Below are 20,785 nucleotides of genomic sequence, written 5' to 3'. Positions count from 1 at the left end.
ACACACAATAATACAAGAAAGCTTATTCTCTGTGATTAAGGTGGAGTGGGCAGTGGCCTTTGTTTTGGTGGGCATCAATGGTGGCAAAGGGGTGTTGTGGGAAGCAGTAGTCAGTTTGAAAAATTTGGTTTCAGTGTGCGTTGTCAGTTAATATGATGAAACACTGACACTGTTTTCATTCAGCCAGATTTTTTTTGCATTGTCAGATAATGATGGATCTCAGGTAATGTAGCATCAGTGAAACAGGTTACTGTATATACCACTGTTTACTACAAGCTTCATTTAGAATGAGGTTCCACATAACCTTTCTCATGTTATGCTGAGACTCCACTGTACAATATTTCAAGATGCAACATGACTGACTCACAGGCTTCCGGGAATGGTGCAGGGCATAGCGAAGTCCAGGATGTTCTGGGTAGAAAGGGTCGATACAGAGGCGAATTGTGGAACCTTCATCACCCTCAAACTGCTCCACAATGTACTCCTCATGTCCATACCCACACTGACTCTCCTCTACCTGTCGGTATGAGGGAAGGTGGCCATAAATCTCCTATGTACTGTCACAGCAAAAGTTTGACAACTCCACTCCTAAAAATGACAAAAGGAATGCAGTAGCCAACCCTGCAGCCTAGCAATTATGATACATGCATGAACAGCCTCATATTTCCTACAACACAGGAGAAGGATACTTGGATCTTCCTGTCTTCACTGACTTACCCCAGTGGGGAGAAAAAAAGCTCCTACCCCCCTCCTTTGTGAAAGTCACAAGTCAGGAACTGAGGAGATGAAAATGATGATGACGATGATGATAAATATATAAATAAATACTATACATATATAGAAAACTATCAGCACAGTACTCACTACAATGACCACACTAATATATCCACTGTCTTATCAAACAAATTCACTTTGAATATATTCATTCCTTTATCATATTAAGATCTCTTACATATACATCTATCCTTTCATAACACAGCAATTTACCTTATATAAATAGCGCTCACGGACATAGCCAGCATCCTTCTTCTGGCAGCTATCCACCAGCTTTTCGGCATTTCTCTTCACATTGAGTCTGTTTGCCATCTTGTTGAGCTCTCGTGGAAAGAAGTTTTTCAGTTCAATATCACCCACCTTCTTTCCTGGCAGACAAAACACAATACACGTAAAAATGCTCTCTTCAATGCTTTAAATATGACTCTCTGCTTCACAGGCTTCACCATCCTGTCTGTATAACTGGGGTGAGAAAAGGATACATATCCACCATGAATAACTGCATCATACCCTACACCTGCCAAACTAAACTACATGAGATGCAATAAGAAGCTGGGTGGATGATAGGTGATACAGACGTTGGCTATACACCATCCACCTTAACTTGACAGAGGTTTCATCCTTTAGCAGCCTATTTCCCATAAAGGAGCTCGATGGAGGAAGGAGACTATTTCTACAGCTCTACATTCTTTCCAAAGCACTACTCTGTGACTGGTACCATATTCTACTTTCATCACTTGATAAAGTTTATCATTCCACAGGAAGATATGGCAATTTCAGGTCAAGTATGTGGACAAGGTATAGTATGCAGTTATAACAATACATCCTTAATGTGGGAAAAAAACATCTAAAACCAGAAAGTATTCACTGAGGACATACCTCCCCCAATGCCAATAAAATATAAAATTTACTGCTGTAACACCTCTTTCCTACTGGACAAATATTTTTCTGCTATCACAGTCAATTAATTTTAAGGTCTTATGCCCACAGTCTTGAAACTGAGGGCAGGGGTTACCCTTTCCGCACCCTGCTCGAAGTGGAAGCTCACACCTTGAATGTAAGTGGTAATCTTGAAAGCATGAAAGTGCACCCCTTCATATGGGTGGATGCAACAATCAGTTGGCAGCCCTGATGAATTTAAAAATTTGAAATCTTTGGAGGGAAAAAAAAAAAAAAAAATCACATATGATATAAGCTCTTTATGGTAGCAGTTCTTACCTCTTTTGACATTAAAAACTGGCATTTGTTCTTGAACACTCTGTCTGAGAGTATGCATACAGTCTCTGGAGAACCTGTACCACAGGAAAAATTCGGTGTGACTTCAAACGGGTACATGTGGTCAGTAATAACCCTAGAAATACGCCTTGGCTGGTCATACCAATTTTTACAATATTTCTCCCCCTGATGCTTGTTTTTGCATTTTTTCCTGACCCAATACCCCAAAATCCCACCAGTCTTCCAACACACTTGGGAGGTCAGGGTAATTTCAAAAGCAATCAAGAGCCTTGAAAGTAAAGGTCAAATTCATTAAAATTATGCCAAAATATGACAGAAAAACATACAGTATGCCCATGCCAAAACAAAACAGTATGAAATTATAAAAATTTATGGAATGCATACGAGACTTCATAATTCACACTACAGTAATTGGCTATGAATGATTCACCTGTTTAGGTAATACTCAGCCATCCTTTACAGCAGAAATTATTTTGTGCACTTATCAAACCACTGTACAATGATTATACAAGTATCATGCACCATATCTGATAAACAGCTTGGTAGAAATTTTGAAAAATAAAATTGAAGTGGATACAGTATATCACCTCTGTTTTCGTCTTAACATAAATTAATCATCTCCAGAGAAACAGTGAAATCTTTTAAAACAGTAAAAATATTAAATGCTTCCTTTTTTTACACGATATTTTTATCATTAATTTCAATCACACACACAAAACGGTCCTTCAAATTCTACAGTTTTCTTTGCACAAGGCTACGATAATATGAAAAAGTGGCATGAGAAGGGGCGCTATGAGACTCCCCACGGATTCCAGTAACACGTTGTGATAATCTTCTCCCGTTCACAGGGGAATGCACGTTGTGATAATCTTCTCCCGTTCACAGGGGAATGCTCTTCCTTTCGTGTGTTAAAATTATAAAAAACTACGGACAGGGCAAGGTAAACGTCTGCCCATAGTTTAAGACTAAGGCACTTAGTCTGCCCTGTTAAAAAATATCAAACAGTGCATACCTCTGATGACCCCAATAAAATTTTTTACTAATACAGTACCTACATATATATATGAAGCCACCTCAAAATCTAGCCAGCTTTTACTTGACTCACTGCCCACTTATCCACCAGACTTCAACTGAAATCTGAAAACAAATATTTGAAGTAGTGTGTGCACAAACAGATAAACAAATGCACAGACAGAGGCGAATACAACTTCCACCAATGAAATACTGTAATCAAAATATGATAATGTACGATGATGGATGGATGGATGTACAGAAGTCTCAGAACTGAGGAGGATTGTTAGCTGTTAAAACTAATCACTAAATTATCATGCACTGTTAAGCTCCATAATTCAATACACATTTTTAATTTTTAACTAGCCTACTGCCAGATAATTTTATTCAACTCAGAATGAAACTCTACTAGTGGTGTTAACAAAGACTATAATCAGCCTCTCCCATCTGAGGGAATAATCTTGTGGGGTTTGAGCATTTGGTTCTTTCTTCCTTGCATACAAAAAAAAAATCCATCCATCCATTCATCCATCCATCATCCAGTTCTATGTTGCCCCATGAGGACTGTAGGAGCCTGGGGCTAGGCAAGTTGGTCTTGACATTTAAGATAAAAAAATAAATAAATAAAAATAAAAAATAAAAAGCTATACAGACCATAACAGAGAACACACAAGTTTAATTTAACCCATTGGAGCCCGGTGTACGGAATATTGGACAGAGCTGGGATTTTTCAAGTCCTTATAAAGTAGGGAACTCCCGGGCAGAGACCTATGAGCTTCGCAACTATGAGCCGACAGGCGGAGGGCAGTACGCTTAGTACCCACCCAGCGCCACGCCTCACCCAGCACCCCTGGGATCCAATGGGTTAATGACTGGCAAACCTATCAGTCTCTTTAACCCTTTGGAGCCCGGTGTCTGGAATATTGGACAGAACTGGGATTTTTCAAGTCCTTATAAAGTAGGGAACCCCCGGGTGAGGACCTATGAGCTTCGCGACTATGAGCCGATAGGAGGAGGGCGGTATGCTTAGTGCCCACCCAGCGCCACGCCTCGCCCAGCACCCCTGGGATCCAATGGGATATAAGATAAATCATTCATGAAGACGTACTTGAAAGCACCTATGATGAAAAGCATATACAGTAGCCCATTGATCGACAAACCAATCAGTAATACTGTTTAGCATAAAGCGATCCCTTGGTTATCATGGTTTCATCACAGTGGAATGAAAATCTGCACTCACAGTGTCACTGCTCATCTTCTGACTAAAAAACGTTATTGTGCATGTGAAATGCGGCAAACACGACACTCACAAACATATCTTCACGCACGATGGGCCGGTGCATCAGCCCATAACATCATCCAGTAAGTAAGCTGGGCCGAGTCTGAGACTCACAAACATACACATTCACACATGCTTCATGAGCATTAGTCTGGGGCATCAGTCCACGACACCATCACATAAGTGAGGTGTATACTTTAGGCAAAACTTTTTAGCCATGAATGGTCGCTTTTCATATGCGCGCAACATTACAGCTGGGGTAGAAGGAGAGTTCTGTGAAGTGTTCCCCATACCCCAAAGTCATGAACAGCAATAACTGAGGTCAAAAGCAGACTAATATTTTTCATCAACATCATCATCATCATAATCTGGACCTCCTTTCCAACCCTAGGGCAGGGTGAGGAGTAGCAATGTTCAGACAGCCCAAGTTTGCCCAATCCAATGGGCCACGTTTCCATTTACTTACCATTCAAGCCCCCGGAACCTGGCTCTACAGTATATGCCAAAAACTTTCACCACATTCTGTACCTTCACACAAACCAGGGGCGTCATTTGGGGGGGGCAACGAGGGGTGCTCGCCCCCCCCCACAAGATTTTTCAGGGGGGCCTCCAAATCAACTACAATTAATGAAAAATATATAAGGTTAATATCGTGAAATCAAAAATAATTTGTCTAGCCTCAATACGTTTTGAGTGAAATATATATATGTGTGTGTGTGTGTGTATTTACCTATTTGTAGTATACAGGAATTGAGCAATGCTCGTGTTGTCCTGTCTCCATATCCACATTTATCAAGTCTACCTTTACACACATGAATGTTTTTCTCAAGCACCACCTCTTTGTCTAAGTCGTTCCAAATATTTAAGTATTTAACTAATATACCTAATTGTGATATACACGGAATGTACTATGCTAGTAGGTTTCCGCTGATGTTTCTCAAGAAGTCAAATTTAGCTTTAAACTCGTTTAAGTTTTTAGACTGGACGATCTCATTGTCCAGGCTATTCCATAAGTCTATACTTCTATAAGGAAACCTATATCTCTTGATATCCTTCAAGCAGCTTGACTTTTTCAATTTCATTCCGTGTCCTCTTGTTGCTCTCTTATCCCATACAAACAGATCTTCTTTGTCAATTTTATCTACTCCCACCATGGTCCTAAACACTGCAATCATGTCTCCCCTCTTTCTCCGTTCCTCTAAGGAAGGCAAATCCAGCTTTTCCAGCCTCTCTCTGTATGACAGGTCTGCCAGACTGGGGACCATCTTGGTTGCTGTTCTTTGTATTCTCTCAATCTTGTTTATATCTTTCTTTTTGTGTGGGGACCACACTACCGCTGCATATTCTAACCTGGGGCAGATCATGGCCACTATCAATTTTTTCATCATCTCCTCATCCATATAATGAAATGCTACTCTTTTGTTAGTCAAGAGTTTATAAGTCTCTCCAACTATCCTGTTAATGTGCTTCTCTGGTGACAAACTATCTTGGACCAGCACTCCCAAATCTTTCTCTTCTCTCCTTTTTGTGATTAATTCATTACCCAAAAAATAATTCAGTGATGGTCTCCTGGTACTTTTACCCATTTCCAATATTTTACATTTCTTTACATTAAATTTCATTTCCCACGTCCGGCTCCAATCGTGTATCGTATCCAAATCCTCCTGCAATATTTTACAATCCTCCTCAACCTCTACCTTCCTCAAGATCTTTACATCATCAGCAAACAGACTTGCATAACTGTTCACTCCATCTACCATATCATTTACATAAATCAGGAACATTACTGGCGCCAACACCGAGCCTTGAGGGACTCCACTTGTTACTTCCCTCCATCCAGACATCCTATCCTTTATTACTGTCCTCATTTGTCTGTCCCTCAAAAAGTCTCTCATCCATTCCAGAAGTTTCCCCTTCAGTCCTCCTATATATTCTGGTTTCCACATTGGTCTCTTATGAGGTACCTAGTCAAAGGCCTTCTCTAAGTCCAAGTACACACAATCCACCCAACCATCTCTCTCCTGTACCATGTCAATCACTCTTGAGTAAAAGCTCAACAAGTTAGAAACACATGACCTTCCACTTCTGAATCCAAACTGACATTCAGCCAAAATATTCATCTCTTCCAGATATTATATCCATCTGTCTTTCAGGATTCTCTCATACAATTTTGCGACCATGCTGGTTAGAGACACTGGTCTATAATTCAGGGATTCTTCCCTGTTTCCTCCCTTGTAAATTGGTACCACATTTGCCCTCTTCCATTCTTGTGGCACTTTCCCCTCTTCCAGTGAGCATACGATTAAACTGTGAATTTGATTCGCCAGTTGTTCTCTGCATTCCTTCAGTACCCAATTAGAAATTCCATCAGGTCCTGGGGCTTTCCTTAAATCTTGAGTTTCCAGTAATTTATACACTTCCTGTACCTCCACCTTTTAGTGGAAAGGTTACAAGAGGAGAAAAAGGCAGAGTATAAGAGAGAAGTGGAGGAACGATTGGGCAAATATGAATTGGAGCAGATGGGAGACGTGGAAGGTGTGTGTAGAATATTTAAAGAAGAAATATGTGCAGCATGTGATGTGGTGTGTGGAAGGAAGAGAAGACGGAGGGGGGTGCAAGGAACAGCGTGGTGGACTGAAGAGGTGAAACAGGCTGTGGCACAAAAGAAGAAAGCATACAATGAATGGAAGAGAAATAGGAGCGTGGAAGAGGTTGAGAGGCAGTAGAAAGAGTTATATGTAGAAAGAAAGAGAGAGGTGAAAAGATTAGTAAGAGAGAGTAAGAAGAGAGTGGATGAGGAATTTGGATGGAATCTGAGTGTAAAGTGGAGGGACTGTAAGAAAATGTTCTGGAGAGAGGTGAAAAGAGTAAGACAGGGTGGAAGTGAAGTTAGCAGGGGAGTGAAAGATAAAAATGGTAGATTACTAGTGGAGAAGGGAGAAAAAGTGAGCAGATGGAGAGAACACTTTAAGGAATTGTTGAACGTAGAGGATGGAAGTAATGCGAGTATAAGTGGCTGGGGAATGGCTGGGAGAAGGAGGGAGGTGAGAAGACAGGAAGAAATCAGTAGGATAGAAGATGTGGAAGCAATGAAGAAAGTTAAATCAGGGAAAGCCCCAGGAATTGATGGAGTGTGTGGTGAAATGCTGAAGCATGGGGGAGAGATAGTAGCAGAATGGATGTGGAAGATGTGCAGATTGGCCCGGGAGGAAGGTAGAGTCCCGGAGGATTGGAAGTCAGGTATAATTATTCCCTTGTACAAAGGAAAAGGGGAAAAAGAAGTGTGTGGTAATCATAGGGGCATTTGTCTTCTTGGTATAATAGGAAAAGTGTATGGTAGGATACTTATTGACAGAGTTAGAGAAAGAACAGATAAATTAGTTGGAGAAGAACAGGGAGGCTTTAGGAAGGGAAGAGGTTGTGTAGATCAGATATTCATTCTCAGATCTTTAGTGGAAAAGTTTCTAGAGAAGGGAAAGAAGTTGTATGCAGCTTTCATGGATTTGGAGAAAGCATATGACAGGGTGGATAGACAAGGATTGTGGAAAGTGTTAAGAATATATGGAGTAGATGGGAAGTTGTTGAATGCTGTGAAGAGTATGTACGATGGTGCGAAGGCTGCAGTGCGTGTGGATGGTGAACTAAGTGAATTTTTCTCTTTGAAAGTTGGGTTGAAACAGGGATGTGTCATGTCTCCATGGTTGTTCAATCTGTACATGGATGGGGTAATAAAAGAGGTACAAGGTAGGGCAGTGGATGTTGGAGTCACCCTGGTGAGAGAGGATAGTGTTTGGAAACTCCCTGTACTGTTGTTTGCAGATGATACTGTGTTGTTGAGTGAAGACGAAGGGGAGCTGCAAGGCTTGGTGGATGAGTTTGAGAGAGTGTGTAAGAAACGGAATCTAAAGGTGAATGCAGGGGAGAGTAAAGTGATGGTCTTTGAGAGATGTGAAGTCAGTGAATGTACAGCGAGGTTGGATGGTGAGGAATTGGAAAATGTGAGTACATTTAAGTACTTGGGTAGTGTGATGAGTAACGATGGAGGGTTGGAGGGTGAAGTGCTTGAAAGGGTACAGCAGGGAAGAAAGGTTGCTGGTTCTTTGAAAGCAGTGATAAGAAACAGGGAAGTGAGCATGGAAGTGAAAAAGTTACTACATGACAGTATTGTGATACCAACTCTAACGTATGGAAGTGAAGCTTGGACGTTGTTGGAAGGACACAAGTCAAGAGTGAGAGCAGTGGAAATGAGTTATTTAAGAGGAGTCTGTGGAGTCACATGGAGAGACAGGCTGACGAATGAGGATATAAAGGAGCATTGTGGTGTTGATGTGGATGTGATAGGAAGCGTTATGAGGAACACACTGAGGTGGTTTGGCCATGTGGAGAGGATGGAGGTTGAAAGATTGACGAAGAGAGTGTATGTGAGTGAGGTGGAGGGGGAAATAGGGAGGGGGAGGCCGAGGATGAGACGGTTGGGTGGATTGTGTGTATTTAGATTTGGAGAAAGCCTTTGACAAGGTACCCCACAAGTGACTAATGTGGAAATTGGAGCACATGGGAGGACTGACGGGAAACCTCCTGGAGTGGATGAGAGACTTCTTTAGAGAGAGACAAATGAGGACAGTAATAAAGGACAGGATGTCTGGATGGAGGGAAGTAACAAGTGGAGTCCCATAGGGTTCGGTGTTAGCGCCAGTAATGTTCCTGATTTACGTAAACGATATGGTAGATGGAATGAACATTTATGCAAGTCTGTTTGCTGATGATGCAAAGATCTTGAGGAGAGAAGAAGTTTAGGAAGACTGTAAAATGCCGCAGGAGGACCTGGATAGGATTCATGATTGAAGCCGGATGTAGGAAATGAAATTCAACGCAAAAAAATGTAAAATATTGGAAATGGATGAAAGTACCAAGAGGCCATCATTGAATTATTTGATGGGCAATGAACCAGTCACAAAAGTGAGAGGGGAGAAAGATTTGGGAGTGCTGGTCCAGGATAGTCTGTCACCTGAAAAACACATTAACAAGACAGTTAGAGTGACAAATAACATTATGGGGAGGCGGTGGCTGAATCGGTAGAGAGGCGGCCTGCAGTCCTAATGGACCCAGGATCGAATCCCGGCTGGGGCAGGGAACAGTTTAAGGATTTAAATTTCCTAAAAGGCAGACTTTCCTGATCTACCAGATGACCCGCCGACATGTCGTAAAAATACCCCCGCTAATACCAATACACCAGTCCTGTATGAGACTGCCCTAGCATGTATTCAATATGGATGGTGGGTGTTAGCGCCGAAGTGGTGACATGTGGAGGTGTAGGAGGACTACTGGGCCTTGGGATAGGTGACTGCCCCCAAGAAATAGGCCCTGAGCCTTTGCCCAGAGTCGGAAAAAAAAAAATCATTACATGGATGAGGAGATGATGAAAAAATTGACAGTGGTCATGATCTGCCTCAGGTTGGAAAATGCAGCAGTAGTGTGGTCCCCACATAAAATGAAAGCTATAAACAAGATCGAGAGAATTCAAAGAACAGCAACCAAGATGGTCCCCAGCCTGGCAGATATGTCATACAGAGAGAGGCTGGAAATGCTGGATCTGCCTTCCCTAGAAGAAAGGAGAGAGAGGGATGACATAATTGTGGTTCAGGGACATGTTGGAGTAGATTAAGTTGACAGAAACGATCTGTTTGTATGGGATGGGAGAGTAACAACATAACACAGAATGAAACAGAAAAAGCCAAACTGCTTGAAGGATATCAAGAAATATAGTTTTCCACATAGATTGACAGACCTGTGGAATAGCCTGGACAAAGAGATCGTCCAGTCTAAAAACTTAACCCACCCCATACCCACAACATACGATGCACATTGCAATTTTTTTTCACGTTCAGTCCCCACAATGTGTGATGAACATTTTGCTATTGCAAGGTCTGTCGTTTGCACATTTTTCAAATTTTGCGCGTGATTTTTGTGCATATACTGTGCATGGGACATCTTCCTCTACCCAATGCCAGGCGGGGACAATGCCTTACCCCACGTGATCTCCCCCCCCCTCCACACGCCATTGACTCGGCAACTCACCTGTTACCAGTGACCTGGCCAGTAAAGACATGTTGTGCCATAGTACAAAATTCGAAGCCAGAGTGATTCCCCAATCGATGACAATGTGGAGGACAGTGTTTACGTAGCATCAGAGGAAGAAACAGTCAGAAATGATGATCAGGTAATGTCACCAAAAAAGGTGCGGTATGTTGATGTGTTTGGTGAGTGAAATAACGCTTATATCGCCTATATTACTGTGTGAAAACCCTACGTGTCAAGTGGGGTTGGTGGAGGATTAGTGTCCCTCCCTGAAAAACAATTAACTCTAAGCCCTTGGCCACCCCGTTTGGGATACATGGCGTCTGGCAATGAATGAAAAAAAAAATGAAAACCAATATACTCTTGTACTACATATAAATTCTTACCAAATAAAAAAATAAATACAGTAGGCTCGCCCAGTGCGAGTCATCAGAGTGCGCGAATCGCATTGTGCGCGAATGACCAAAAATCATAATAAAAAACCCTGAATGCGCGAGTTTACCCCACAAAACACGAGGTAGAGGCAAGAAGTGGCTTAAAAATGCGATTTTCCATCAGTACGTGACCCCCACCCCACACAACGCGCCAATAGTGACCTAGAGGCTCATGGGGAAGGTGCTCAAGAGGAGTCTACAATAAGATATTGCCAATAACAGCTTCAATAATAACATTTTTGGCAATAACAGTAAGTTAGAATAGATACCCAGTTTCTATAATAATGATGTTTATTTCGTGAATACCAAGTTGTTATACTGCCAATACGTCCATAACAAGATGAGGAATGAAACAAACAAGCAAGAAGAGATGAAGGAAATTGCTGAAAATGTGAGCAGTAGCGAGGAGGAGAGGGAGGATCCTCCCCTCACCACCTCCCCTGACTCGCCCACCGCCGTCCTCCACTGCCCCACCTGACTCACCAGCCGCCTCCCTCTCCACCTTCATAGCCCCACCTGACTCACCTGCTTCACCAGGCATACCTGCAACCCCCACCATAATGACTGTTGCTGCATTCTGGAAGAAATGTAACATTCAACAGGCCATAAATTTCTTCGTCAAAGCCTGGAATAATACAACATTGGCAACCGTTAAACAAGCGTGGTGCAACTGGGGTGGTGGAGGGGGCACTGTAAGTGCGTTGCCGCGCCTCAGAACTCTTGTTGTTTAAATCCATCAGGCCTGTTGTCTACTGTTGTTAAGGTGACTGCCCATATTTTTATTATTGCAGCTATATCTGTAGTACAATGTCTGAAAAATTTGACCTTTTTTATGTCTCTAAGGGCCAAAAAATGTCCAGGTATGAGGGGGTACAGGCCATATGTAATTATTCCCATAAGATTATGTATTCCCAGTACGCGAATTCCCAGTGCGCGAGGTCGTGGACCGCCCAATCTCTCGTACACTGTGAGAGCCTATTGTACAGTACTTATTATGACTGGTTTGGAATACTTACCCCTCCCATAGAACATGATTTCTCTGGAGTCAGGCCCCATAGAAAACACAGCCAGGTGTACTGTTACCTGTACATACCAGCATTTTAAAGCTCAGGTGAGCGATTTCTCTATGAATTTTCGATGTTTCTCATAAAGGGTGGAGGTTTGGGGGGGGGGGGGAGGGAAGTCGAAAATTTGTCAGGTTTTGAGGGTGGGTTTTGTAACAAATTAGTTGGTACAGGGTGGGTTAAACAAGTTGAAAGCAAAATTTGACTTACCATATTGAGAAACAGAGATGGGACCCCACGAGCGTAGTTCATTTCCTGTATATCACAACTACGTAATTACAACTAGGTAAACACACACACACACACACACACACACACACACACATGCATGTTTATGACCACACACACGAACAGACACACACACATGGATTGCAGTACTGTATATTAGATGATGATCATGATGATCATTATTCATCATCTCTTCTTAATTAGTGAAATGGCAGGGGACAGGAGAATGGAGGTGATTTGTTCATGGCCACTCCTTACGGGATTAAGGCATCTGGCAATAGATAGATAGTTCCTTTATAATCATAAACAATTTCTAATGTAACCATTATATACATCTTTGGATGCACTTCAGGCAATTTCCTTAATGTTGTACTGTTAATCCAAACTAATCTTACTTTTTTTTATCAATCATTAGTCAGGTTAAGAAAATGAGAAAAAGCATTCACTAGTATAGATTACTTTTACGCAGGGCTGTATCCCAGATTTATGTTCTGGGGAGGTGCTTGAGGTCATCTTCACACAATGGCATCAATATAACCAGGCAGCCATTTTGAATAGTCATATAAATGTTCCTCAACACCTTCCTTATCCCCTGAAAGGAGAATGGTGGACTGTTGGACAAGAGCAACTTCAGCCAACAATCCACTGGTGTCATGTTTCTAATGAACCTGGGACATCAAGATGTTTAGGCAAGGATGTTGCCTGATGATTGATAACATAAAACAATTAATTAAATTTTCACCCTCTCCACTCAATGCTAACTGTGTATAGGAGCATATTAATCTGCAATGGTTGGTTTATACTAACTGTGTACAGGAGCATATTAATCTACAATGGTTGGTTTATACCATATCTCATGCTCCTAAGCGACTGTGTAAAGTGGAGGGTCTTTATGTCTCTCCTTAAATACAGTACTGCTTTCATTACCTTCTATTCACTCACTGGTACTGTACTTTCAACATACCCACCCACTATGTACCTTATCCCTCAGGAAGAAACTTGTACCTGGGTGAATGAGGAGATGAAGGAGTATGTCGGTCACCACAAGTCCTAGTCCATCTTCTGGCTGTTTGATAAGTTCTTGGAGCTCACTGTTCAAGAAGTCTGCACGAACCTGTGCCAACACAACATCAAATTAACTGCACACCATTTCACAATAACCTTACACAGTGCAGTCCTGAAAGTCAGAAATATAGGGATACAGTATTTCAAAGTATAAGAGCACTGCTCACCAATAACTCAGACTCAGAGCACACTTAACCTGTGGATTGTGAGCCACAGCCCAGGCTAGGTAGCGTCACGTTGTGAGCCACAACCCAGGCTGTGCTGGCCGTGCATCACCACTAACTACTCCACCCCCATTCAAACTTACACATGGCACTACACAAAGATGGAGAGACAGAAATTTTTTTCTTTTCACCAGATGATGCCCTGGATGTTTATCTTCAAGTTTATGATAAACAAAAACAAAAATTTTTATTTTTATTTTTATTTCTAAATCATTTTTCACCACCCCCCTATGTAAATTTACATACGGCCCCACACAGACGGAGAGAGAGAGAGAGAGAGTTTTTTTTTTTTTTACCAGCTGATGCCCTAGATGTTTATCTTCAAGTTTAAAAAAAAAAAAAAAAAAAAAATGCACACCACAGGGTGGGATAAAAAAAAGGCAACTGCACAATCCACGGGTTAAAAACTAAACAGAATTCTGGCTTCCATCGTACATTTTTCATTTGGCTAGAGTGAAGAATAAAATACTCTGGAGTATCACAAGTCAACATGTCAAGCAACAATTATCCTGAATGCACCTGATACAGCCATAATACACTTTAACTGCTTATTTCCCAGATGACCAGCAGCTTGCAGCCAATATAATCTCATCTCTCATGGCTACAACACTGTGTATGACATCTACACTATGACTTCAGTGTCAAAAGGTATGTGTTCAATGGACCAGGGAACATGATGCACTGATAAGTGAATCACTCCCTACTGTTTTGAATAGAAAGAGCAGAGCACGACTATAACTGAGCAGGCTATTCATATTAAAATCTATATAATACTATCTATCTATCTATCTATTGCCAGATGCTTTAATCCTGTGAGGGGTGGCCACAAACAAATCACCTCCACACTGCCCTGTCCCCCAGCATTTCACTGCCCTCCCTCAGCCTCACGCTCCCTCTCTCATTTACCTCTCCACTCCATCCCTCTATCTCATCCTTGGCCTCCCCTTTCCTTTTCCCCCCCTCCACCTCACTCACATGTGCACTCATTAGACTCTAGCTCTCCATCCTCTCCACATGGCCAAACCACCTCAATATATTTCTCCTAACACTTTCTATCACATCCACATCTACATCACAATGCTCCTTCAGTTCCTCACTCCCCAGTTTGTATCACCATGTAACTCCACACGCTCCTCTCAGATAACCAGTCATTTCCATTGCTTTCAATCTTGACCTGTGTCCTTCCAACAAGGTCCAAGCTTCACTTCCATACATTAGAGCTGGTATCACAATACAGTACCATCAGTACTATCATGCAGTGACTTTTTTACTTCCATGCTCACTTCCCAATTTCTTATCACTGCTTTCAAGGAACCAGTAACCTTTCTTCCTTGCTGTATCCTTTCAAGCACTGCATCCCCCAAAACTTCCATCCTTACTCATCACACTACCCAAGTACTTGAATGCACTCACATTCTCCATATCCTCATCATCCAACCTCAATGTGCATTCTGTGACTTCATTCCTCTCAAACACCATAACTTTACTCTTGTTTACATTCACTTTCAGATTCCTCTTCCTACACGCTGTCTCAAATTCATTCACCAAACCTTACAACTCCCATTCATCTTCACCCAACAATACTGAACCATCAGCAAACAGCAACACTGGAATCTTCCACATCTCACCCTCATTCATTAGAGCCACCCCCAAATCCACTGACCTACCTTGCACCTCCATTACTACCCCATCCATGTATATATTAAACAGCAATGGAGACATCACACATCCCTGTTTCAGTCCCACATTTAAATCAAAGAACCCACTCAGCTCACCATCCACTCGCACCTAGCCCCAGCTCCTTCATACATACTCTTCACAGCACTCAACAATTTCCCCTCCACTCCATATATTCTTAATACCTTCCTCATACCTTGCCTATCTATTTTGTCATAAGCTTTCTCCAAGTCCATGAAGGCAGCATACACTTTCTTTCCCTTCTCTAGATACTTCTCCACTAAACATCTTAGAACAAATATCTGATCTACACACCTTTTTCCCCTCCTAAATCCCCCATGTTCTTCTCCAACTGGCTCCTCTGTTATATGCCTAACTCTATAAATGAGTATTCTACCATATATTTTTCCAGTCACACTAAGAAGGCAAATACCCCTATGGTTACCACATACTTCTCTCTCCTCTTTTCCTTTACATAAAGGAACAATTACACCTGATTTCCAGTCCTCTGGAACCCCTCCCTCTTCCCAAGCCAATCTACACAACTTCCATATCCACTCCACAATAATCTCACCCTCATACTTCAGCATTTCACCACACACTCCATCAATTCCTGGGGCCTTTCCCATCTTGATCTTCTTCATTGCTTCCACTACTTCTGCCCTACTGATCTCTTCCTCCCTTGTCTCATCTCTTTTTCTCCCAGCCATTCCCCAACCACTTATACTCGCACTGCTCTCGCTCTCTACATTCAACAAATCCTCTAAGTGCTCCTTCCATCTCCTAAGTTTCTCTCTCTTCTCCATCAACAATCTATTATTCACATCTTTCACTCCCCTAGTATTTTAGTATTTCCCTTTTCACACTGCCTTATTTTCTTTACCTCCTTCCAAAATAATTTCTTACTCCCCTCCATTTTAAACCAGGGTTCCTCCCAAACTCTTCATCCACTTTCTTCTTACTCTCCTTCACCAGTCTCTTCACCTCCCGTCTCCTGCTCACACATATCTCTCTCTTCTCTCTCTCATCTTCTCCCCTACCTATACTCGCTAGCCATTCCCTATATGCCTTCTTCTTTTGTTCCACAGCTCGTTTCACCTCATCATTCCACCATGCTGTCCCCTGCACATCTCTTCATCTCCTCCTCACTCCACAAACCACCCCACACACTACGCCTATCTCTTCCATGAATATCTTACATACATCTTCCACCCCTTCCATCTGCTCTAACTCATACCTTCCCAATCTTTCTTCTACTATGCTCTGATACTCTGCCATTTTCTCACTATATTGCAACTTCTCCACTCTTCTTACAGGGGCTGTTTCCTCCTGTCTTCCCCTTCATCTCTTCACCTATTTTCTTTGCAGCCTTACCTTGGCCATCACTAAGTGATGGTCCGAGATTCCATTCACCCACCCTTTCCACACTCTTGCATCCAACACTTGTCTTCTCATTTGCTCATCCACACACACGTAATCTATCATTGTCTTTCGTTCAACATGTTCACCGTCCATCCTCCTCATGACTCTCCATGTATATGTATACCTGCGCATGATCTTATGCTGGAAGAAGGTGTTGGCTATTGCCAACCTCTTGCCAGCACAGATGTCCACCAAAGTACTTTCCCAAATATTTTACTCCAAGCTATAAGTACCTACCTTGGCAAATAATCCAGATATAATGATTTGTAATAAGGATAGCTAAAATGTAACTCCTACACCATGCTCGGAGTGAAGGAAGGTTGAACGCATCATTATCATTCTAACCTTACACTATATAACCCCTCTTTTACCCTACCTTTCTTCTCTACTCTACCCCAAACCACCACCACTTCCCACATACCCTTTCACTCCTCCTTTCCATAACTATTAAATCCACCTCTTGACCATTTCCCATCCCCTTCTGAATTGTTTATACAGGATAAAGGAGCACAATGGATGCCAGAGGGAAGAGGAACATGGATGATTATCACTGATCATGACAATACAGGACACATGTAACATATCTCAAAATTTTCCACAAAGCAAATTAATAGTTACCTGTATATGCTGAGAACACACTCCTTGTAATGCATAAATTCAAACACACACACACACAAACGAACAGCCGGAGAGAGCGCACGTCCCAGCCATAGCTCTTAACCTTAAGTAGTTTCAGGAATTTTGTCTGTCCTGTCTCCTAAGGTCTTGTCTTAAATTTAAAATAATGAAAGTTAATAAACTACCAAAAATGTAAAGATTTATTGGCTATAGTATACATGAATGTTTGTAGTTTTTTCGGTAACAGCTGTTTTGGTACTTAACATTAAACATGGCCGAAAATGTAAACAATGAGGGACTCGAATTTCAAGGATTTGATACAAATACCAATGTCATGGACCTGGTTAAAACATTAATTATGAGGATTAGTGAACTTGAAAAGAAAGTAGAGAATCTAGTGATAAAAGATGTGTGTATGGATAGTACCATACAGAGTCTGATCCAATCCAATGAAACAGCAAATGAAGAGATTAGGAATTTGAAGCGGGAAAATGTTGAATTGAGGAGGAAACTAGAAGAGAGTACTAATAAAACGGAGAAGGTGAGTAATGTATTAGAAGAGCATAAGGCAAAGTGGGCAAATGTAGAAGAAGAACAGAGAGAAGTGGTCAGTTTAAGAGAGATCATCCAAGAAGAAAGGGAAATGAACAAGAAAAAATGGAAGAAAATGTAGTGAAAATACTGAAGAAAAAAGAGAAAATAGTGAAAGAAACTGTAGAAAGGAACAGATGTGTGGTAGTATTTGGAAACAGGGAAGAGGAAGAAAAGGTTAGGTTCGTAAGACTCGAGAGAGACATGAACCTGGTGAGAGGAATATTAGGCAAGATTGACCCCGAAGGAGACAAGTGGGTAAAAGAAATTGAGGAAGTAAGGAGGATAGGGCCCTATAGGAAAGGGGAAACAAGACCAGTGAGAGTAAAGTTTACATCAGAAAGTGTAATAAATGAGATACTTAAAGTGACCTGGAAATTAAGCAAAGAGGCGGGGATGGAAAATATTATAATAAGAAAAGATCTGAATGAAGAAGAAAGAGAAGTTCTAAAATCATTAAAGGAAGAAACAAAGGGAAAAAATGATAAGAGGACAGAGGAAGAATGTAATACTTTATTTTGGAGAGTACTGGATATGAAAGTAAGGAAGTGGTATTTAAGGAAATAGAAGTGAAGGAAATTAAGGGGGATGGCTGTGAAAGATCAGAAGTTGAGGAAGTGGTACTGACAGAGAGTAGGAGAGAAGAGGGTATTAAAAACGTCAAAAATAATTTGAAGGTGATATATACTAATGTTGATGGTTTCATATCGACAAGGATCGAAATTAACGATTTCTTGAGAGAACATGAACCTGATATCATGTGCCTTGTAGAGACCAAATTAAGAGAAGATATTGATGTTCATTTGGGAGATGGTAAATACAAACTGTGGAGAAAAGACAGGAAAGAAAAAAAGGGAGGAGGAGTGATGATAGCAGTGAAGAACAACATAAATGTAGATACTGTGGAAATGGGAGAAGGCAGGGCTGAAGTGATATATATGAAATTAGAAACTGGAGAGAATGTTAAGAGAGATATGGCGGTAGTGTATGTTCCCCCAAAGACGAGAGCATGGAAGGATGATGAATACCATGAGATGTTGTCAGATATGGCTATCTATTTGCAAAAAATAGTTGAGAAAAGCAATAATATAATTTTAGTGGGTGACTTTAACTGTAAAGAGGTGAACTGGGAGGAATGGTACTCAGGAGGCGGCGAGGATTCATGGGGCACTATGTTATTAAATATAATAATGAATAATGTGATGACGCAATGGGTCAAAGAAGAGACACGGTTTCGAGGTGAGGACACACCAGCAAGGTTAGAGTTACTGTTCACCAAAGAACCCGATGTAATAGAATCATTGAAATAACTCTAAGCCCTTGGCCACCCTGTCTGGGATACATGGCGTCTGGCAATGAATGAATGAATGAAAATCTCTGTCCTTTAGGAAAAAGTGATCATGTGGTCATTGGAGTTCCAGATGTTAATAGGGAACGTCGAGCCAAGAGACGAGCTTCATAGACAGGGAAGATACAACTTTGGCAAAGCAAATTTTACAGGATTGAGAAACTTTTTTGAAAATGCGGATTGGAGAAAATTCAGAGAAACAAAAGAGATACAGAAGAAGTGGGATATCTTTCTAGACCTCTATAATTTGGGAGTGGAAAAATTTGTACCAAGAGTAAGAGGGAAAGAAAACAGGAAAAAGGAGTGGTTTAATAGAAGGTGTATGACAGCAAAAAAAGAGAGAGATAAGGCATGGAACAACTGGAGAAAGAGAGGTAACAACAGAACAAAGGAAGAATATAAAAAAACAAGAAATGAATACACAAGAATACGTAGACAAGAAGAAAGGAATTTTGAAAAAAGTATAATAGACAAATGCAAGGATGAACCCAAACTGTTTTATAGATATGTTAATGGCAAACTGAAACAAAAGGAAGGTATCACCAAACTGAAAGTAGAAGGAGAGGTCTTTAAGGATGCGGAAATGCAAGCAGAAATAATGAACAAATGTTTCCAGTCAGTTTTCACTAAAGAAAAGGAGCTTGTGGAAGGGGAGGGAGTGATTAGAAATGTTCCTGTGATAAAAGATATAAAAGTGGAGGTACAGGAAGTGTATAAATTACTGGAAACTCAAGATGTAAGGAAAGCCCCAGGACCTGATGGAATTTCTAATTGGGTACTGAAGGAATGCAGAGAACAACTGGCGAATCAAATTCACAGTTTAATCGTATGCTCACTGGAAGAGGGGAAGGTGCCACAAGAATGGAAGAGGGCAAATGTGGTACCAATTTACAAGGGAGGAAACAGGGAAGAACCCCTGAATTATAGACCAGTGTCTCTAACCAGCATGGTCGCAAAATTGTGTGAGAGAATCCTGAAAGACAGATGGATATAATATCTGGAAGAGATGAATATTTTGGCTGAATGTCAGTTTGGATTCAGAAGTGGAAGGTCATGTGTTTCTAACTTGTTGAGCTTTTACTCAAGAGCGATTGACATGGTACAGGAGAGAGATGGTTGGGTGGATTGTGTGTACTTAGACTTAGAGAAGGCCTTTGACAAGGTACCTCATAAAAGACTAATATGGAAACTAGAATATCTAGGAGGACTGAAGGGGAAACTTCTGGAATGGATGAGAGACTTTTTGAGAGACAGACAAATGAGGACAGTAATAAAGGATAGGATGTCTGGATGGAGGGAAGTAACAAGTGGAGTCCCTCAAGGCTCGGTGTTGGCGCCAGTAATGTTCCTGATTTACGTAAATGATATGGTAGATGGAATGAACAGTTATGCAAGTCTGTTTGCTGATGATGTAAAGATCCTGAGGAAGGTAGAGGTTGAGGAGGATTGTAAAATACTGCAGGAGGATTTGGATAGGATACACAATTGGAGCCGGACGTGGGAAATGAAATTTAATGTAAAGAAATGTAAAATATTGGAAATGGGTAAAAGTACCAGGAGGCCATCACTGAATTATTTGTTGGGTAATGAATTAATCACAAAAAGGAGAGAAGAGAAAGATTTGGGAGTGCTGGTCCAAGATAGTTTGTCACCAGAAAAGCACATTAACAAGATAGTTGGAGAGACTTATAAACTCTTGACTAACATAAGAGTAGCATTTCATTATATGGATGAGA

At 41.2% G+C, this 20,785-nt stretch overlaps 1 protein-coding gene across 1 annotated transcript in view; it reads right to left on the bottom strand.

Annotated features, from left to right (window-relative positions):
• The window catches only part of hop (tyrosine-protein kinase hopscotch), a 271,133-nt gene that overhangs the window by 212,785 nt on the left and 37,563 nt on the right, over positions 1 to 20,785 (bottom strand). The window contains exons 3-5 of the mRNA XM_080275140.1: positions 13,110 to 13,218; positions 988 to 1,142; positions 368 to 517 (exon numbers count right to left, since the gene is read on the bottom strand). Of these exons, the coding sequence (XP_080131266.1) occupies positions 368 to 517; positions 988 to 1,142; positions 13,110 to 13,218 (414 nt within the window). The remainder of the gene's footprint in view (positions 1 to 367; positions 518 to 987; positions 1,143 to 13,109; positions 13,219 to 20,785) is intronic.

Source organism: Coenobita brevimanus, chromosome 60, assembly GCF_032717465.1.
Source record: "Coenobita brevimanus isolate Jiangsu-jjx chromosome 60, ASM3271746v2, whole genome shotgun sequence".
In the NCBI taxonomy this organism is placed as follows: Eukaryota; Metazoa; Arthropoda; class Malacostraca; order Decapoda; family Coenobitidae; genus Coenobita; species Coenobita brevimanus.
This window is presented reverse-complemented; position numbering and strand designations above follow the sequence as displayed.